Source organism: Glarea lozoyensis (genome assembly GCF_000409485.1).
Source record: "Glarea lozoyensis ATCC 20868 chromosome Unknown GLAREA16, whole genome shotgun sequence".
Classification (NCBI taxonomy): domain Eukaryota; kingdom Fungi; phylum Ascomycota; class Leotiomycetes; order Helotiales; family Helotiaceae; genus Glarea; species Glarea lozoyensis.
In genome coordinates this window covers 132,653-154,234 of record NW_007360990.1, presented here as the reverse complement: position 1 = coordinate 154,234, position 21,582 = coordinate 132,653, and the positions used below count along the sequence as shown (strand labels likewise).

General features: G+C 47.5%; 4 protein-coding genes across 4 annotated transcripts; 3 read left to right on the top strand and 1 right to left on the bottom strand.

Moving 5' to 3' along the window:
* Positions 1 to 3,856: 3,856 nt before the first annotated feature.
* GLAREA_07328 (Class I glutamine amidotransferase-like protein) lies at positions 3,857 to 4,561 on the top strand (the record flags this gene model as incomplete). The annotated part of the gene is made up of 1 exon (XM_008082016.1): positions 3,857 to 4,561. One exon carries the CDS (start codon positions 3,857 to 3,859, stop codon positions 4,559 to 4,561), a length of 705 nt encoding a protein of 234 aa, XP_008080207.1.
* Positions 4,562 to 6,251: 1,690 nt separating this feature from the next.
* GLAREA_07327 (Arp2/3 complex 16 kDa subunit ARPC5) lies at positions 6,252 to 7,085 on the bottom strand (the record flags this gene model as incomplete). The annotated part of the gene is made up of 3 exons (XM_008082015.1): positions 6,252 to 6,459; positions 6,600 to 6,727; positions 6,831 to 7,085. The coding sequence occupies 3 exons, from the start codon at positions 7,083 to 7,085 to the stop codon at positions 6,252 to 6,254; spliced, it is 591 nt and encodes a 196-aa protein (XP_008080206.1).
* Positions 7,086 to 10,242: 3,157 nt separating this feature from the next.
* Positions 10,243 to 10,602, top strand: GLAREA_07326 (uncharacterized protein; the record flags this gene model as incomplete). Its single annotated transcript, XM_008082014.1, has 1 exon — positions 10,243 to 10,602. The coding sequence occupies one exon, from the start codon at positions 10,243 to 10,245 to the stop codon at positions 10,600 to 10,602; it is 360 nt and encodes a 119-aa protein (XP_008080205.1).
* A 7,190-nt stretch (positions 10,603 to 17,792) lies between these two features.
* On the top strand, positions 17,793 to 20,000 carry GLAREA_07325 (RING/U-box; the record flags this gene model as incomplete). The annotated part of the gene is made up of 2 exons (XM_008082013.1): positions 17,793 to 19,524; positions 19,576 to 20,000. 2 exons carry the CDS (start codon positions 17,793 to 17,795, stop codon positions 19,998 to 20,000), a joined length of 2,157 nt encoding a protein of 718 aa, XP_008080204.1.
* Between the last annotated feature and the right edge of the window lie 1,582 nt (positions 20,001 to 21,582).

The window sequence follows — 21,582 nt, the reverse complement described above, 5'->3', positions numbered from 1 at the left end:
GTTGGCACAGCGCAGTGGTTTGCGCGGGCGGTAGGATCGGATGACACGATGATGCGGTCGGTTGCTGTATTGATGTTTTGTTATTGTTGTTGCGCTGATCGAGTAGTTCTCGAACCAAGTAAGGTTATACCTAGGTCGACTCGCAAACAACTAGGAAGGGCCGAGGAGGAAGCTTGAAGAGGGAAATCTTCACCAGAGGTAATCCTTTTGAAAGAGTGTTATTCAAACCGGAAATCGAAGAAATCGAGTCAGACGCTGGGTGACTGGCGTCCTTTTGTCTGGCTGATTGTTAACGTTAACCTTAACGATCCTGTATCAGTCATGCAGCCAAATGCCGCCGTCGATGGATGTCGGCTTCAAAATGACATCGACAGAGGGTCGGACCGAGGAGGAAGAGTAGTAGGATGGGGCACGCGACAATAACCTCAAAACAACAACACCCATCTCACGAGCTTCTCCTCTCAACCTTATATTTACATTCACACTTTTTCCCTCCACATCTTCTGCGGCCTGCGACGATCAAGGGTTCAAGGGTGCATCCCAGACGAGCAGATAGATTGGTTGCAGGGCAGCAGCAGACAGCCATCCATTGATATCAAGGGAATATAAGTACATTGCAGCGCAGATTGCAGTCGACGCCGTGTGCCATTGAAGACCTCAGGTGGTTACAGACACTATCTTGGGAGGCAGATACCAGCAGATACCAGAGATTAGCAGTCTGCTTCCATCCACACCACCAAGAAAGTCGCATCTTTACCCTGGAGAGTATCCCGAGAATCGCTGTTGGCGCGGAGGATATTGGGTACTTCCGCACAAGACACACGATGCTTGCAACTGCTGAGTTTCTGACGGACCACCACCAGTCTACTTCTGCATCTATCGGTTCAAAGCAGACTTCGTACTTCTTCAGCTCAAGTGCCATCTTCAAAACCCACTCTGCCACATGGCAGATGCCTTTTCGAACCATCGACTGTTTTGTTTCACTCATCTCGAAATCCTCTCGAAATCTTCCGCCTATCTCTGACCGTGGCCCAATTCGGACGTCGATATTAAATTCTTCAAGGAATCGGACATTTTCTCAGCCAACAAACGCCATCATGATTGCGCAGTGCGCGCAGGTACGGCTTTTTCTACAGTATGAACAACAACTTCTGCATCAGGACACTAGATAAGGTCTGCTGGTCGATGGCACAGCCTGTCCGAAGAGCGAATGCCAATAAGTTGAACAACTCGACAAACTCAATTGACTTTGACAATCTCGGTCACACCCACAACATCAGGTCGAGACCGAGATGGATCACGAGTTGGTGCGCCTATCCATGTGCCGCGCTGGAGGTCAGTGGTCAGTCTACGTCAGAGTCTAAATTTGTTTGTTTGAAACATTTCGTCTGAAACTTGGGAAAACTTCTGAGACTACTGATTTTCTGTATCGATTTTGCAGAAACGTTCCAGCGTATCGGTCGAGAACTGACCTTGCCTATTCATCTTCTTAAATCGCACGATTGCGATATTCTCACCACGCCATGTCCAAAGAAGCCTTCGTTGCACCTCACGCGCTGGCCACGAGGTGGCTCTTTGACCTGCAGCTGAGCACTGCTTCTATTTCACTGTCACAGCTTTCTCAAGGTACAACAGCAGGTCTCTAGGTACGCATGTATCGACAGCCATTCTCACCTCTATGGTACTCGAGTCTCTCGTCAGCTCCCAAAACACATGTGTATCAGTCAGACTTCGCTACCGAATGAACTTCATGGACGAAGACATCTGGGCAACGCTTACCAAGCTACTACCCATCCGCTTCGAGATATTACTCATGGCAAGGTGTAGGTACTCTTCGGCCCTTCGTAGTTTTTACTCTTCTCTGCTTTCCTTATCGCAAGTCTGTATGAAACAGCTTGCTGATGTGAGAAATCCTTTCAATGCCATTCTGCCTTCTTGGGCTGCAGCTCAAGTGTGAGCCAAACGCAGACTAAGTTGTCACGAGTCAAGAACTACAATCGAACGGCATTTCTCACACGTTACTTAACGTATCTTTTATCTATAGCTGACGTTGTGCGAAGCTTCAACAGCTCTGCTTGTGGTTACCAGACGAAAAGTACTCGGAGGTCGCGGTTGTTGAGCTGCAAAGCCGAACAGCGCAGATACCATGCCTAGGTACTCCAGCATCTGTTGTGTTCTGCGATCACTAAGACTTGTACCTGCGTTGAAGATATCGACAAAAACAATTCGATACCGCGGCTCGAAATTCGGTGATGTCTGTTGTACGATGGTGGTGACAAGAAATTCGCCCTCTCGTGCACCAGGTACACATCATCGGTGCTTCGCCTTGAGGTACTGTGAGCAGGAGTTTGCTTGAAAGTCATATTGGTGCGAAAAAGACGAAGCAAGCGCTTCTCTTGGTCTTTAGCAATCGTGATTGAGCTCTAGTCCAATTGATAACCTTTCACTGCGTTTTCGATTGTCGTCAAGTCGCATCAATCAGTGGAAGGGTCTTTTCAGAGGGCGAGCCACGTCAAGGCCATTGCTTTGGCGTTGTGCTTGGTTACAGAGCTTCTTGTGTTAGGATCTTGACTCCTCGGGATTTGTGTAGTACAAGTGGCTCGAGGGCCATCTGTCTAGAGCGAAGAGTCTATTTCAAACATCTACCCTTCTCCCAAGAGCTCCGCCCAAATCGTCTCGAGAGGCTCTTTGATTATCTTACGTGGCTCTGTTTGTGTTAGGTAGCATGATGATTCAATTCGGCTTGGCTGGTGTCACAAAAACGGGCGATGTTGATGAACTCCCACTTCTCGCTGTCCGCGCGGATCAGATCGAGGTTGGAATTCAGGGCTACAGGAGAATTTTCATCCGAATCATCATTGTCTCAGCAGTCAGCAGAGGCGATTGACTAGGCGATGAGCCGTATGGAAGAGAACGTTTCACCTCACCGTGATGGTCTGTTCAAGTTTTCTATCCTAGGTAACAAGCTGTGAGTACTGGAAACAAGGAGTATGGTCAAGATCAACAAAAAGTGCCAGTTCGGTCTCGCCCTGCAAGGCTCATCGCATTGAGAATTCTGAGCCGGATCCAACTAAAAACACTAAATATACATCCGCTCATGCTTTATACTGTGAGTTGTAGCAGTATTGCTGAGCAGGTAATCCTGATGTTTTTATCTCTCAGATTCTAGTCTTCAAACCGTCGCTCCTTTCCGCATATCACAAACGGAAAGGACTTTACCGAAGACTCACATTCACGTGGTGGCGTTTTTTTAGGATGGATACAGAGAGAGTGTCTACGTGTTTCGAATCTGAAGAGGATCAATTTTCAGTAATAGCACTGGATCAAATGTTCGCGAGGGGCGCTTCCTCGTTGGCAGTTTTAGTGAGACTCGACATGGACAGAGTTGACAACTACCCTTACGACTTGTCTCAACATGACCTGTTATGGACTATGCCGTACTTCTGCTTCTATTTAGTACGTGGAATTTGCTCGATTCCGCTCGGAATTTGGGAAAGGGACTCTATTCCATCGTTTCGATTAATGCACCTTGGTACTATTTCTCTGAACGCGCGTTTTCATGCAGCAAGTCGTGAAATCGGTCATTTAGAGATGCTGCAATGGGTTAACTATCGGCGTAGTCAACAATTTTACCATATGCCGCGGAATACAGAGGTACCGGTCGTTGTTCTAACGGATGTACGACTCGTTGTAAATCCGATTGCCAAATCCGAACCCGAAGCGAGATTTTATATATCAACAGTACTAACGTCGCAAGAACTCAACACTTCAACCCAACATCTCAACTCACAATCATACTTCAAACCCAAAACCAAGTCCCACCCCCCCAAACCAATCCAACCAATCCCCCGCCAAAATGCCACCAATCCAATTCGGCATCCTCCTCATCCCCTTCCAAACCCTCGATGTCGCCGGCCCAACCGACATCCTCTCCTCCACCTCAAAACCCTACCTCGAAGCCTTCACCAAAGCCGGCCTCTTCACCCAATACTACACCTCCCCCACCTCCCCCGCCTACCTCTCCATCCCCGCGCGCGCCATCGACATAGAATTCCACCACATCGCCGAAACTCTCTCCCCCGTCCCCCTCACCTCCGGCTTCCGCGTCCTCCCCACAACCACCTGCGACGATGCCCCGGATCTCGATTACCTGCTCATAGGCGGCCCTGACCCCGCAACTTATACGCTTAGTGAGAGGTTTGCGGAGTATGTGAAAGAACATGTGAAGAAGGGGAAGGGGGTATTTACTACGTGTACGGGGGGATTGATTATTGCGCCGACGGGCGTGCTGGATGGGGTGAAGGCGACTACTAATCATGTTTGTCTTGAGATGGCGAGGGCGCTGAGGCCGCAGGTGGAGTGGGTGGGTGAGCAGTGGGTTGTTGATGGGAGGGGGGGGCAGTTTTGGACTGCGGGGGGCGCTTGCGCGGGGATGGATATGTTCGCGCAATGGGTCAAGGAGAGATATGATGCTGATATCGTGCGCTTAGGCCTTGAGAGTCTGGATTTCAGACCAAGGGGCTTGGATGGGAAGGCGGTTGTGCATGAGTGGGAGGTGTGAGTCTTGAGACAGAAGAAAGGCTTGGATGCGGACGTAAGCCGCAAATGCTGAATTTGATTTCTGATTTTTTGGGGTATTTGTTTTAGTTAAATCGTACCGGTCGCGAGGATTTCTTGTACTCGACACCTTGAGTGTGAGTGGAAATCTGTCGAGAAATTTTATCTTTCAAGAAAACCCAAAGGCTCTTTGATCATCACTGAGGGGTACCAGTATAACTTCTGATGCAACTGGTAAACCCCGCTGCACGATCAAAATACCCGTAACCTGACACCTCTCGTTGGAAGTTTGCTTATTGTATCTCTTTTTTGCGGAGGGCCGGTGGCTAGCGCAGAATAAGTCATGTCAAACTTTTTTTTTTTTGAAGGTAATGTTCACATCACATATCCATCTCAACCCGCCGAAATAGATCAATAAAAAGAGAGCCGAGCTTTAAAAGGATACTTTAGTGTTGTAATAATGGGTTAGGGGGGGTTTTGTAAGTGTGTAAGAAGGGGTATTTCGTTTATTAGAAAATGAGGTGTGGGAATGAGATAGGGTGGTGTGATATGGTAAGGTGTTTAGGAGAGGTAGATTAGTTTATTATATCAGAGTAAGGTGGTGAATTGGGTTTTGAATGTGTTGGATGTGGAGGTCTGATGTGGGAGGTGTGTAGGACGTGATTTTGAACCGCGAGATGCCAGATCTAAGCCGAGAGAGATGTTTTGGGCGTGGGTTGTGGGTTTTTTAATGGTGGTGGGTGTGAGTAGGGATCGGTTTAATTATAATCGCAACTATCTTACGACTTAGTAATCAACCAGTACAACCCCTTATAATTAAAGAAGTATCTAGTAAAATAATTACAAATTAAAGACTCTTAATCTTGATTCTTAGTAGTATATATAATCACGACTTGAGATAAAGTAGGAACTCTAATACCTATTATCTATAAAACTTACTATACACTCTTAAACCTAACTAAGCATGTCGGTAGATCCGATATTTGGTCAAAAAAATAAAATAACTTTATTCTTCTACTCCAATGTACATAATCATCATACACAGTGATTATGATTAAAAATTCTCGAAATCAATCGTGAGAGAGTACTTTTTTTGTGGAAATGAGGGGTGAGTGACAGGCTTGAGGAGTCCTAGGTGTGTGCGTTCTGCGCCCTTGTGTTAATGGAGGATGGGATGTATATCCGACACCAAAACCCTTGACGAAACTCGAAGTTCGGACCCGGGATTGTTGGGTCAATAAGTCGGAGATCGATGGATTGCTGAATCTATCTATGTGGTACGAAGCCGATGACTTGGTACGTACGGGGACTCTACTGTAGTGGCGATAAGGATATATGACGATGATTAGATCGTTGTTGTAGTCCACAACGTCTTCGAAGTACGGATCTTTTAGGTTGATGCTTTGAGATGATGGACTGGTATGCGGTATATTGATCTAGGTGCTTCCTAAAGAGGGCATTGTTAATTCAGAGCACGCATGTTGCAGCAAAACCTCTGGCACAACTAGGTAGCGTCAAATCCAAAACCTTATGTCGTGATTTCTTCATTTTCCACTTTTTCTCCGGGTTGTCGTTTTGACATTATCTCGTCTCTCCATTTTCTAGTCTCTCTTCGTCACTCAACCACCACATCCCTTCTCCCTTACCTGTTCCTCCCATTCATCCCTCGGCCCAATCATGTCCTCTACAACCCCCTAAACCTTCCGCCAATCCGTCATACACCTTCCCACACACCCCAATCCCGCCACATCCACAACCTTCTCATGCCAACTAAGCAGCACGCTCATCGCCGCACCACTACTCTCATTTGCAGCTCCAGGACGAGCTCCCATTTGGGAGAAACCGCCGGTGGATGGTTCGGGCGCTTTAGTGCGGGTTGTGGGGGCGGCCATGCCTTTGTATCTGGGGAGTCTTAGATTTGAGGAGGGAGAAGGGGGGGAAAGAAAGGGGGATTAGAGGGGAGGGAATGGGGGAGAGGGACAGTGGAGGGGAAAGAGGGAGTGGAATATGAGAGGGTATGGTTAGGGAAAGATAGAACGTACAGATATTTCATAAGAACATCCAAAACATCACTTCCCCCCTCCGTCTGAAAGATTCTCTGTAGCATAGGCGTCATCTCACTCGCTTTAATCGACTGCAAAACCTCCGTGACGGTTTGTAAATGGATTTCCTGTTTTAAATCAGTCCTATTCCAACCCTCCCTCTCCCTTCCCCTCTTCTCCCCATTTCCCCTCCCTCTTCCCTCTCCCCCCCAGAAAACAGAAATATCTCACCTTAACCCCCTCCTCCCCCCCATAAGGCGCCCCCTCCAACGCCCCCCTCAACGCCCCCTCCGCATCTCCACCCCGCAATAACTGCCGCACCTGCTGTCCCAACCCACGTATCTCGTTCTCATCCACGGGCGCGAACGCCGGGTGGAGGGTTGAGGTGTCGAAGTTCGAGGAGGACTCTGGGTCGAGGAGGTCGATGTTGATGGTGCGCCAGTTGTCCGAGAGGGAGGCGGTGGTTACTTGTTGGATTATGGACATGGTGGGGTTTATGTGGAATTGGGCGCGCAAGGTATGAGCAGGAGCTGGGTGCGGTGCGAGGTGCAGTGTTTTGAGGGAGATTGGGGTTTGTGGAGTAGAGCGTGAGTATGAGAATGATTGTTGTTGTGTGTTTAGCCCTGTTGTTGTCGTTTACAGAGCTTCCGAACATCATCAACCTCGATATCCAACCTCAACCCACCACACCGCCAAGCCTCCATCCTCCATCCCACCCCGCTCCGCCCCTCACCCTTCCGCTCCCCTTCGAAACGCGAAACTCACCCCCACGCCCTCACCAAACCCCCCAATAACCCACCATCCACACCACTCATGCAACCCGATAAGGGGCTCCATCCATCCATCCATCCAGAACCAGCAAAAAAATAAACGGTTTCGTCCCAGGACATCGGGTCGGGGCTTCTTTGCATGATTCTAGAATTACAAAATTTCCTATTTATTTAAACACATTCAAATCGAATCATACAGCAAACAAACTAACCAACTCTGGGAAAAGCACTCGGTTAAAATTACATCTCCATGAAAAAGGTTGCAACACCAAACAAGGTCCATGATGACATGGCTGCCCACCTCACTCTTCCTTTTGGCATGACACGGGGTGGCATGGGGAAAAACGGGGCGGTATCACGCACGCCAGGGGGGGAGGAGAGGACGGTTTAAAATATCCCTATCCATTTAGCTTAGATCCGTTTTTTTTCTTAGTATGACATGTATCTTTCGGGGCTTTGCTTTTTTATTCGGGTCAGAAAGTTGTTCTTCGGGGACGGCTGGGAAAAGGAGGTGGGATTGATGCCGAAACCTGGTTTGATGTGATAAGTCGGATGGATGTATTGAGGGGATTTTGTGGGAAATTATTAGTCCTCATTTGGGAATTGGGATTTGAGGATGGTATGTCATAAACGATGATGGACGGCAAAGACAGAGAAAGTGGTTTTGAACCAAACAGACTATGATATAATTAAGGTATCTCTCGCAATACTATTAAAACCCGTAAATATCTCGCTCACAATTCCGCAAAAAGAATTCCCAGGTGTTTCTTTTGCTATCCCTTCCTTCCCAAATTTTCCCATGAACTCTCTGCAGAGTATTTCTTCTTCTCGTACAAGTCTATGATGGGGTATAAGAAATCCGTCTTTTGTCGCTCGCCCAAACTGCTTTCGTTCAGGATCCAGCCCCGAGGATATTCGAGGCAGAGGGCCAGAATCTCTCGCATCTGATGAATCTTGCAAGGGAATAAAGCAGAAGATGGCAAAAACAGATACACAAACGACTACAGTAGAGTACAAACAGAGTCTTGGAGAAATAGAAGACAAAAGCAGAGGTAAAAAATGCTAAAGCAGATAAAGCAGTCAACTATTCCATATCCTATACAAACGGGAGGAACGAAACATCCGTGGGGATGTGAATTCGTTCCTCAACTCCAACCAAGCGTGCTTTGAAGCAGAGTGTAAAGTGTAAGCCAAAAAACCAATACGAAAAACAAAAAAAAGCAAAGTCTATATGCGCAAAATCCAAAAATTCAAATATCTTTTCCCATCCAATTGCCCAGTTTTATCCCGAAAATCCCAATTTTTATGTAGCCCCCAAGGAAATAATAGGAATACCAGATGATGATGATGGTACAAGGAAATAATGAACGCCTGGTGCGAAAGAAAAGTGAAATCGCTAAATGGTGTCCCAAATATGTGTACACAGTTCCCAGATAAGTCTAGATGCAACGCCGGGGTTTTTCGCTCGAGTGATCACAAAATATATAAATACAAGGCCAGGCAGTGACGAGCTGCTATAGCACTCTGTGTGATGTTTTGCGTGTGTGTTCTCGCTCTTCGCCGGGCGCGATGGGGTGGTCGATACCCGAGGTATGGTGGCTTGAGGGCTCGAGATGACCAGTCGATTGCGACGCTTCTAGTTGGAATGTGGGATATTGGGTGTGGGAAATTTGAATGAGAATCGTCGCAAGGTCGTGGCATGATAATGTACAGGAAGCCGATGTTTGTGATGATGGGTATTAGAAGGTTGGACTCGCGAGAGCCGCTATATCAGAAAGTGTAAAAATATGGGTGGTGTTGAAATCGAGAATCGCTCGTTCGACGCTGGGGTATCATCGGGGCCCTGCGGAAGTTGTGTGTGAAGCTGGTTCGGGGTTGGCTTGTGGTCGGTTGTGGATTCGGTGTTGAATTGGACGATCGAATGCGCTTTATCGAGGCTTCGGTGGAGGAGGTTTAGGAAGATCCGTTGTATCGTAGGCTCCACGGCCCATGTTAAATGATTGAACTTCGGTGGAAATCATCATGTCGGTTGGATCTGTAGACGGATATTGTGTTAGTCTCTCTTACTTATAAATGAAACTTGTTTCCAGCGCGTATTGCCACAATGATTGCCATTGTCTCTTGAGTTTCCAAGGATTGGAAACAAGCAAAGGGTCTGACTCACGTATTATATCGTTGCGATTGTTGCTTGGATGAACAGGGCCCAATAGGGGAGTTCCGAGTGATAGTGACAAATGAACTTTTGCTTTGGCCAAACACGTTTGTAATGAATGTTGCTTTCTCTCTTTTTCGATCAAACCGCGAAACTTTCCAAACTGTTTCTAAACTTTTATTGAATTGCTGACGGTCGGACAGGACTTATTATTGAATTTCGAAAGACCAGGTTGCTTTGACAGGTATGCTGAAACTTTGTAACAGGCGCTGCGACGGCGCGATGGGAGCTGGGACCTTAATGCAGCACTAAGATTCGTGCACCGTCTTGGAAGCCGACCGATATAGATGCGGCAGGCTGCTGTTGTGTCTGCGTGAACTGGTGCTGCTGGTGAGACGGGGCGGATGATGATAGCAGAAGCCCGGATTGGATAACCTGTCTGAACTAAAAGTGCTGCGAGGGTGGTAAAGTGGTTGCAGGACGCGAGGTCTAAGTACGGTACAGCGTTGCAAGCTGAGTGGTCTGAGTGAGCACGAATAGATGGTAATGTCCAGAATAGGGAGGTTGAGGATGTGAGTAGCTCTCTCTTTTGCGGCGAGGATGAGATGGACTTTTTTTCTTTCTGTGCGAACGAGGCGAAGGGGATTTAGTACTTTGGAAGCAAAAGATAACTTTGGTTGTGCGAAGGGGGTTTGCCATGTCTTATAGTCATAGTAACAAAATGAGTGCCAGTGCGAACAAGGGGGTGATCTCTCCTTGGGGGTTACTCGCTGGTGGCCCGGCGACTGGGAGCAGGGCAGGCCACACTGCTGCTGGGATGGTGATGCTGGTCGGCCGCGGGACTAGGGGAACACGGAAGGAAAAAAAGATAAATCAAAATGAGATGGTCGTCCGTGGCTCCAAGAAATCATCATCATGGGGACCTAGAATTATCAGGTACGACTATGGTTGTTGGTCTGAGCAGTTTTATAGTTTGGCTATGAGCAAGTCAGGGCGAGGAACGTGTTTAGACGAGCAGTGGAGGTTGCTTCTAAAACCGTATTGTCAAGCTGGCGGCGCGCCGTCAGGCAAAATGTGGTAAAAATAAAATAGATGGTTGATGTGATAGGGTTGTGCACATCCAACGTGGAAAAGGAAAAAGGGGGTGAACGGCGGAACGAGAGCAGTGACACAACCGGGCATTGAGGATCACCACCGAAAGTGCTGATTGTGGGAGATGAGGGCAGATCACACTCAATCTAATGAAAACGGGACATTTTGGATGCCCCACTCGAAACATTATGTTTGTCTAGTGCCCTCTCATTGCCGCAAGGAGGCACGAGATAGTCCACTCTAGAGAACGAGACAGAGGCGCGAAATTGCAACTTGTTTTACCAAACCGTTGGCCCATGGGATCTAATTTTGCAACCGTACATGAGAGCTGCATAGAATGGGCTTGCAGAAAGGGAAGTATTACTCAGATCCAACTCTGCATTCTGCTGCACAATGACCTGTGCATGCTGCAGATGTGAATCACGAGAGATCAGCTCTGGAGAGTAGGTGCTCAATATTGACTGCTAGTCAAGACCTGCATTTGGGCACTGTTGGCTACCAGAAAGACCAGAGAAAGGGGCAAGCAGTTCAGAATACCAACTCCAGCCACAAAGTTCGAACCAACAAATTCAAATTGAGCACGGCGTCCGCTCCTGGACTCGTTATTCCGGTACATTAACTGCAGTTCCATGTGCTAGGATGACCGTCAGAATGACCCGGAAAGGTCATTACTGAGTCCCGGGAGTCCATACAAGAGGCGCAAAGAACACTAGAGAGGTTTTGCAGATTTTGGGATTACTGTTTAACTTCCTATTATAGTTTAGCGCTATAGTTTCATGTAATTTATACTTTCTCTCTTTCGGAGCTCCGATAGAACTTTATAATCCCAAAATCGCGTTTGAGACTATATAGTCCTATGGGATTTATTTGGGATTAAATCTAATCGTCCTAATTAAGAAGTTATTCGGGTCGAAATAGTCTCTTACGCGCTAAATGACGAACTAAGTCCTAAAAGCTGCAAAACCTCTTATTTTGAAAATGATCATAATTATATGACTCGTAATCATGCAATCATAATCCCATAAGTTGCAAAACCTCTCTACTGGTTTCCTTCCGTGGTTGCAGTTGTGCTCCGTCTGTTCAACTGCCCTGGTGCGGCGTTGCTCACAGTGTGCATTGCTCGTGGAAGTCAAGGATGTCAGTTCCTCGCGGTCCTAAACAGGCTAGGTTAATAGCATAACGGGGGGAGAAACGAATTGCTGGGCAGAGGCATATGGAAAAGGGGAGCAAGGGTCGTGACACCGCGAATGGGTGTGGGAGGGTTCATCAAAATCCACTCCCAACCCAGCGTCTACAAAGCTTCCAACCTTCTGCGTGTTCCACGAGGCAACGAACCGACATCCACACCTTCCAGAATCTCAACACAACGCACGGCCGAGAGGCTCACTAATGTTTCAGTCACCTCGGCAGGTGAAAGGGGAGGGCCGCTTCCGCCAACACACTAATCCCGATAACTATGCAGCGGCTCGCTCTCCGAAACCTCATGAAGGTTGGACCAACTTGGCCACACCATCAACACCAACAGAAGCAGATAACGATGCAAAAAAAGCAGAAAGATGCCAGAATCGAAGCACAAGCACCGTGAGCAATATCTCAGGGCATTCGTTAGGACCACCCTCCATCGGGCATCTATCATATCATGGCGTAATGCGAGCTGAACAGGTAAGTGTGAAGTGCGACAAATCATGAGCGAAATCAACAAGCTGCCAAAGCAATAATTGCAAACCAGCGAATGTTTCTTCTCCCCCTCTCATCGCCTCAAGTGGCGCTCCCATCCTCCTAGGCTCCCACAGCTATTACACGACAATGGCGAGAAGAGAGCGAGTAATTACCGCGCCTCACCAGGAATTTGACCGTTCGGACAGACTGGCTCAGCTTCTTGTGTTTCCTGTACCTTGATGCCCTATTATTGGAGGGGCACGTATCGCAAAGAGCGAGTCATACTGACTGTTTAAGTGTGCGGTACCAGCTACTCCGTACGACACAGATCGAGGAATTAGAAGTCGTCTTGATGCGCCTGACCCAGATCGAGCGCTGTGATTGATTTCAGCGTCACCGTCGCGAACGAATAGCCTCCAACCAGAATGTCGCTGATGCTGAATGGTGTGGTCTCACTGTCGCGTTCACTAATTAGGCTTCAGCGCCGTCGCAATATAGAGGTCACAGTGTTTGAGTGCGCTGGATCACTTTGTTTGATAGGGGTAAGAGACTGGTAGACGAGAGGGTGTTGAGTCGTCGACGAGCTCGAGGAGGCAGATGCTCCGACGATGGCTTGAGGGTTACCAGAGCAGAGGATGAGGGTCATTGAGCAGGGCATGTTTGAGACCGGCTCTTCTCAGCAATTAAGCGAGTTGTGGTATTCTAGATGTTTACCGAGTTCCGAAACCACCCAAACGGTCATCGTTGGCCACTAATTATTGTAATCTTACAAACTTTCTAACGCGTGTGTATATGATGCTCTATGGTCGTTATTGCACGGAAGACTATGCTTAAGACATTGCCTCTTCTTATTATACTTTTCTCTTTAGCTTTGCAACCTACACCACAGCTTCACAGACATTCACTTCAAAGTAACCCAGAACTCATGCCCCTGCCTAGAACTTCGTTGCAGGAGTTCGCTGCAGGCTGTACCTGACATTAGCGCATACCGGCATCTCAGTCGAGCCCCGGCTTGGGCGTCGATCGTACGGAATACGCAAATCTGAATTCTGACAGCGGACGCTCGCAGAAAAAGTCTCGGGGAGGAGAAGATTTTCCCAAAGAGGTTGGACATCAGCGCCGAACTTCATCACAAAAGGTAGATGCTCGAGACAATCGTCAAAGAGCTTCGTTCTTTTCGCGACAGATGTTTGATGAAGAGACAAGCCCCGGGAGAACCAATCTCTCAACCGATGTGGCTTTACGAAGAATCTGGGGTCCAAAAGCCAACTCATCTGGCCGGCCATTGAGGACTGCAATTTGCAAGTCTGTCACATATTCTCTCATACGCCTTCGTCGAGACTTGTTTCTTCTCTTGAAGCCCAGCAAGTGTAAGGTTCTACAAATGATCAACAATCCCTTTCGATCGCCAGTGCATGAGTGACCGAGGCCTTGGAGACGGCTTCACGCATTATTGCCATGGGATCGGTGCGCGAAAAACTTTACTTGCTTTTTCGCAAGCCTGTAAAACACAATACTCACTCTCCCTCCCGTCTGGAAAGTTTCATGGAATCCTGATTTCTGACCAGTCGTCATCTTGCTCGTAAAGCAAATGAATAAAAGTTTGTTCGCTTGAAGGAGCGCGTTTGCATTGCCGCAGAGCAACACTCCCACACTACAAGGTCATGCATGGCGGTAAACTTCACGCTATCATTCTCTAAACTGGCGCTCTCGTAGCGCTTTTATGATATGATATTGCTATAATAATATAGTCACACATGCGACATGGTTGGAGTTCAGGCACAGGACGGCAAAGATCTACTCATTTGACGTCGCCCTCCTCGTCTATTACCCTTTCGGAGGCCCCCGTGGTGTCTCGGTTATTCGAAATATCATCGTTACCAGCAGCTGCCGGCTGAGCGTCTCTGGTTCCTCCCATCTTCCATGCATTATTACGTGCAAGACTCGTACATGTGTCCTTTGACGCTCGCGTGGAAGGCCATCGACGGTCCGGCAGCTGTTACATCCATGCTATCGAAGCTGGATGGAAGCCATATCGTAGGACCCGTTGACATGCAAGAGAAGGTTCTCTCCCGTCGCACTGGAACAGTGTCTTTCGATTGAGTAACCTTTGACGCTTCCTGCCTTCTTCCAGAGCGACGGTTTGACGCAACTGGATCCGACTGGGTTACCACTGGGGTTTGATTCCGCTGGAACTCCCAAGTGGGACAGCATGCAGGGTCGCCCGTTGAACCTGCATTATTTGGGTCTTGGGCTTGGGACCGTTGCACTACTAAACCTAAACTGGAATCTTCATCCAGAATTTGTGCGTTTTGTAATGTTTGTGGTACAGAAGAACTTGTCTCGGTGGTTGTACATTGAGGTGCGAAGTTCAGTACTCATTACAAAAGCTGGATACTGTACCTTTTCCGGCGTCTTTGGCCTTCTTCTTTTCCACTTCGGCGATGTGGCAGTCGTCATCACTTTAGCCTGCCAGAAATTGTGATACCAATTTCTATACGTTCCTTGAAGGCACTTCATTTTCTGTACCCTTCCGAGATTTGCTCCGACGGCTTCAAAGCCTTCGTCTGCAGCCACTCTGGAAATATTTGTCCGTCACACCACTCAACAGCTTTCAAGTACCGAAACCCACTCATCGACCCAGCAATTCACGTCCACAGCCTTGCACGATGCTCCGAAGCGAGGTATCAAAAGTTGCAACGACCTTCTCTCCCAAGGCAACGGGCACCGCCATCCTCTTTCCACCAGCCAATCTGCCGTTCCACGGTTCCACTTCCACGGTTGCGTGCACCTTCCTCGTCCGTCAGGGCGCAAAGACAACCCCAAAATGGGAGTGAGAGCGAGAGAAGGCCACCAAACCTTCTAAAATTGTTCCACGAGTGTTCTACCGAGACCCTTTCACACTTCCAAGAGGGTTATCCTGGCTCCCTATGACCCAGCCAAGAGCCACAACACGAATGCTTGAGAAACGTCGCTCCGCAAACTCTCCTCGGATTCAGAAAGGAGAAGGGTCCCGTTCATCTGATTCAGGCGCTCAGGGGTTCATCATGGGCAACCCAAGACATCCCGTCACCGGCTTCTGTTCCGAGAGTTTGGGCCGACCGCACAGGCTCTCATGCAATCTCCGTTCTCTTTCAACCGATCAGACGGGATACCCCCGTAGTTATTTCATTAAGCTGACGATCCGGAATATATTGTGTATCGGCTCGAGGCAGATAGGGATCATCTCTGTATGCTGTCCTTGACGTGGTTGAGAGAATTTTTCTCACCCGGATTTTATGGTCATCATCTAAGATCTTCCTGAGCTTCTTGGGTCATCCTTTGTCTTCAGAAAAATTCTGACATGAAATACAGCTCCTGTCGAGCAGCCATGACGAGGTAAGTAAATTAAAGCTTCCACCGTAGATCATTTGAATGTGATTCGTAAAAGATGAACGAGCTTGAACTCTGATAGGCGGTTTAAATTGCCCAAACCAGGCATGACATGTCGAATCAGCAGAAGTGGAAAATCGCTCGATTGGTCTCTCGAAACGAAACACATCCACAATTATGCAGTTTACCGGCCATCGCCTTTTGTCGTTTGTTTCAGCGTTCCCTATGGGGAGAGGGACGCACGTGGGGGTGGAGTGGGATCTCCCTATCTAGGTTTTGCTGGGACTTCACAACCATGAAAGGGGGCAAACTTGAAAGAACCGTTGGATTTGATATCACGTGGATGTTTGGTTCTTTGAGTTCATCTCAAAGTGAAATGTGGTCTCGTTGTGCATCGTGACTTTCTCTGTCAATAGCCGTCAAGAGCCTATTCGTTATTGAGATGCTTATCAAAATCACGCCAATAAGAATCTAAAACCCTCAAAAGGCTCGCTCAAGATGATATCGCCACCAGAATCAGCCCTCTTCCTTTCCGCTTTTTGTTGCATGTCGTAGATAACCTTAATGTGCGGAACGGAAGCGGAACGTAGCCGTCAGCATTCAAGTAGAATTCAGGATGCTGATCATGTCGTTGTCTCAAAATGCTGGAGAGAAGCATATTTCAGTATGTATCTAGTCATTTGTATCATTCATTATCATGACATGATTCGTCAAGATGTAGGGGTTCGTTGTTCTATCTATTAAACTTGATTGGCCTTCATCTGGAGATTTCAGTGCTTCCAGATATCGGATGGAGTTTGTAGGGCTATTGCAATTGTTTAGGTACAAAATATTACTGTATCAAGTTTGTTGTTCGGTATTATTTGTACACGCTTGATTTCTACCTCGATCGTTTCATTGATCGATACAGGCTGGATTCTTAAGGGCAACATATTCGAAGCCGGTTGACGAGAGTGAGTGAGGATGAGAAACAAGCTCCAAGCCAAATATTAGTAACCTCAAATAGCCCAGAATTCTAGTGCTGCGAGTCTCATATGAGCTAGAGTTTCCAACGCTCACGTTGAGATAAGTCTCTCATCTCACAATAAGAGCCCTATGAGAAAGGTGAGATAACTAGGCAAGAACTAGGTCAATGGCTGAGTACAATTCCTCTGGCTTGTTGATGAGAGCATTAGCCCTTGGTAAATGCAAAAAGAGACACATAATTTCAACGAATTATAACCCTTTAATTTCTCATGTGAGAAAGAACTCTCGGGTTCCACGGGTGTAGGTTCACAGAGATATTGCATGCCGACCTTATTACTTCGGTTTTCAAGATTTTAAAGAATGATTACAAGAGCAGCTTGAAAATATCAATCAGCATTTTTCGTATTCATTGTTACTTTTTCCTTCATGATATATCTTCTGTGCGAAGAAATTTGCGCGTCTAATTCGTTCGGCGCGGCCCGCGATATCACAACCACCACCTTTAAAGCCTAACTTCGTCATCATTTCAATTCCCCCAAACAGCCACTCAGTTTACAAAACCATAACTGCCAAAAGAGACTGTACATTTAGTTTCCAACTCGTGCAACACTTGCCTTAACATCCAAGGCACCCCAGGCCGCAACAAGCTATCAATTAGGTCAAATAGGCAACAACCTGCGAGCCAAGACAAGCCTCATCAACACCTAACAACAAGCCACTCTCAATATTGCAACGAAATTCAAGGTCGCCGATCACAAATAATTCGGTATTCATATTAATCCATTCTGTCTACTCATTCTGGTGAGCTAGGTCCCAGTCATAGATCGGGCTTAGTGGGGGTTGTTGAGGGATTTGCTATTCACCTTGATATATTCCACTTCACCAGTCTAGGGAGCTCGAGTCCTACCTAGGTATTTCTCAATCAGGCACACTAGCCTCTTCTGCCTTAAGCAATATCGGAGGGTTGCCATCAGACCTCGACTTACTGTCGTCGTCTACTTCACAACATCAAATCAGGCCACCATAGCCAGCTTCTGACAGCAGCTTTGTATACCAAGGACCTAAACATATCACGTCTTGACAGGGAAAAGGTTTTTATCTACTGTCAATTTTCACAAAGCAACTCAGAAAGATCGATCTACTTAGACATTGCCTGCGCGCTTTGGAAGGGTTGACTTCACGATGGCAGCTATCAACACCGATGGCCAACGCCTCGAGGTCTTTGGCCTAACATTTAGGGAGCACCACAATCTACACATGCAACAAATATTACGCCAATACAATATTCTACCAGAAGGACCACCAAATCGTGCAGTTCTTTTCACGGCACTGTTCGATCTCGCAAAACAGCTAAATGATGACCACAAAGAAGATCAGGTGGAACGCATCCAAAACTGGCTGAAGAATGGTGGAGAGTTTCCGGTCCCACCGCCTCCTCCATACACAGCTGCAGCTCCTGATGAACATGATTCAGACCACAATGCAGAGGTTGCGATTGAGGAAGATGAATTGATGGGCGGGTATCATACTAGACTCACAAATATGTTGGACGAGCACATGAGCAAAACATCCAGCGAGCCTAGTCCAAATGGCCATGGCCAGGACCAAGATATGGAATCTGGGAACATGTCCGACGGGGAATGGCCTGAGTATCGGCCGGCCGACTTCGAATCCTCAAATCAATATCCAGGACCAAATAACCATTCCCAAATTGTCAACCCTGGCGTATCATCCAATGAGCTCGCCGATGCCCAAAGAGAGATAGATGCAGAGCCCACTATCATCAACACGAATGAGCCACAACAAGAAAACCCACGTCAAGCTCCCCTTGAAGGCAATTCATCTGGTGGAAGTCGAGCGAGACCGAGACCTGTACTTAGACATGCCAGAACCCCCCGAGATCGATTCAATGGATTGCGTGCTTATTCTGAGCAATCTACCGAGTCGGAAGAAGAATCCAATTCCGATTCTGAAGTTGAGCTCGCTGTTAGAAATGTCCCAGGCAGAGGTGGTCCTAGGGGACGAGGTCGTGGGTATGGTAGAAATTTGCGAAATCCGCGAAATGCGTACATGCGACGACTCCCACCACCACCACCTAACCCGTACGGCACTGGCTATCGACTTGACGGAATTTCAACGGAAGTCAATCGTGCATTGGAGCCGGAGCCAGAAGAAGAAGATCTTCCAGATCAATATCATGACTTGGAACAGGATATAGTCAATTCGGGGTTCGACGTGGATGAAAGAACACATCGGACTCCTGTCGATGAGGGTCAATACGATCAGAACCCGAGAGACAACTATCGTCTAACAGGGCCTGATACTACACAAATCAATCCACCCTCAGATTCAAGTAACAACGAGATTGAATGTGCCATTTGCGCTGAAACTCTACCACCAGACTCATTTCCACCGTCATCAAAGATCACAGCCAATTGTGAGGACCACCCATACAAGGCTTGTATTTCGTGTATCCAACACTCTATCCAGTCCACGCTAGACGAAGGGTCGATCCATAGACTCATCTGTCTCTTCTGTCATCATCGTCTGTCCGCCGATGAGGTTGAGAAGTATGCAACCAAATCTGCCTTGACAAGATATAAGTACCTCATGCTCCTGGACTCACCGGATATCATCATGTGTCTGTCGCCTACATGCAAATCCGGTCAGAAACATGTCGATAAGCAGAATCCAAAGATGGTTTGCAATACATGTTCTTTCGCTACCTGTGTCCTTCACAAACTACCATGGCATGACAATGTCACTTGTGCCGAGTTTGACACCTCGGAAGAACAAATAGAACGCCTCGAAGAAGCTGAAGCGACCGCAAAGCTGCTAGCGAAAGAGCAGTCCCAGATCTGTCCAGAATGTCATCAAGGTGTCTTCCGCTCAGAAGGTTGCGACCACATGATGTGTAAGTGACCTCTCTCTTTTTGAACATCTAGGCCATATTAACGTAATCCAGGTCGTTGCGGCAATGAATGGTGTTTCCTCTGTCTCGCCTCCTGGGAAAACGTAATGCGTCTAGGCGAGGAAGCCCACCATCCAACATGCCAGTACCATCCTCGTCGAGTCCGCCGCACAGCAGCCCAGGAACAAGCGCACAGAGATACCTTCACGAATCTCCTTCACGGTGCTCCAGCTAGCGAGACATTGCTGAAAGCTCGGGATCAGAAGAACGAACGTGTGAGAACTGAAATCAGGGGGAATGCGCTGCTTGCAATTGAGAAGAGAATGGCGGATATGAAAGCTGCTGCTGAGAAGAGGAGTCATGAGGAGAAGATGAAGAATGGAGGTATGGGTGTTAATGGGGAGGGATCGAGGAAGAGAAAACCTAATCTTAAACCTGCTTGGGAAGAGGGAGGGCTGAAGAAGAAAGCTCTTCCCTAGACGCCCTATTTGAACTTGATTGATGGCGTTTTGGATCCGATTGGTGGATTTGTCTGCAATTGATATCTGATCCGTTGACGGCCAACTGTCTAAAGGAGGCGTATTGATCGAAATGATTGTTGGGACAGCGTCTACTTGTGCGGGACATTTATGAATTGGGCAATGAGGCGCGGTTTTGATAGTGTGTCCAACGGTTATTTGTCATCTTGCCATTTTATTTCACGGCATGAAGTGATGAAATGTGGATGGAAATCGACGGGGTCAAGTGTGCCCTCTCCATTTCGGCTTTCTTTGTATAGGGGCAATATAGTCAAGCCGAACAAAAGTACACTTTGCTACCTTTGGGTTCAATTATTGACTATCTTTAAACGAATAATGCGGTCTGTTCATTTCCCAGAAAGAAATTGCTATAGTTGATTTGTAACTTTGTGACCACTATTCAACCAATTCTCTTGGGGAAAGACAGTAGTCCATACAGGACATTGGTCAAGTGAAAACACAAGAGTAGTGAAAAAATCCAACAAATTTAGGTAAATCTTCCTCACCCTTGTGACATCTCATCACTATTTTGCCATACCTCTCTCTGATAAACCGCCTCCTACATGCATCACTGTATCTCGCACTGTCACACAGCACTTATATCACAAATGGTTTACTCACTGCCCTCCATAAATTCATTGCATGCCGTCACTTCCTCGGCGCCGTCACCACGAGATAGGAGATGAACCTCCTGCAATGCAATGCAGAGGAGGCGTACGCTGGAACTCACTCTGATTAGTGAGGTTATTTCCGACAGTGTGGTTGCGGTCCTTATCACTCAGACCCATGATTGGTCATCCGCCAAAATCTACAAGGTTCAAAACACTTCCATAATTTGCGTGCAAGAAATTTGCTTCTTTGGCCGTGAGCGATCAGTGCTTTCTGGACTGTCAATTACTATGCAACAACGGTCATCAAGATTGAGGGAGGGGTTCAGACCTCGGGATGTGAACTTCCTTATCCGCCATCGTGGCTCTATCGGGGGGTCGGAATTGGACGTTTAGCTTCGAAGAGTTATGCCTAGAAAGGAAGGAGCTTAAGTCAGGGATTCCTGTTCCGCTCAGAGGTTTGGTGGTTTTGGCCCGCTTTGTTGCCAGTGTCAGCACTGTATTTCGACCACGAGAAGCTCACAATACCAAGTACAACGCCCTCGAAATACATCTCGGATGTGGTGGGTTTCGTCATGGTCTTAAAAACTTCGCCAAGAGTCTGCCAAGATGGAATCGTGATGGGGTGTGAAAACAAGCTTTTGGAATGATGGATGCACCGTTTGCCGGCTGGTCTGGGCCGCTGGACGGCAGGGCGGGACTATTGATACGAGGGATTTGGGGGGAAGGCAGTTGGAATGAGTGGACGACTCGCATGCGACTGGCTGGAAAGCGGGGGTGGAATAGATATCATATCAATGGTACCATGGACTATGTTTGGCTGGTGGGAAATATCCTTTGGAAGAGACACGAGATCGTGATTGAATAGTCAATATCGTCGAAGAGCTTTCCATATCGGGCAAGTCTTGATGATAGAGGCAAGGATTCAAACGCCG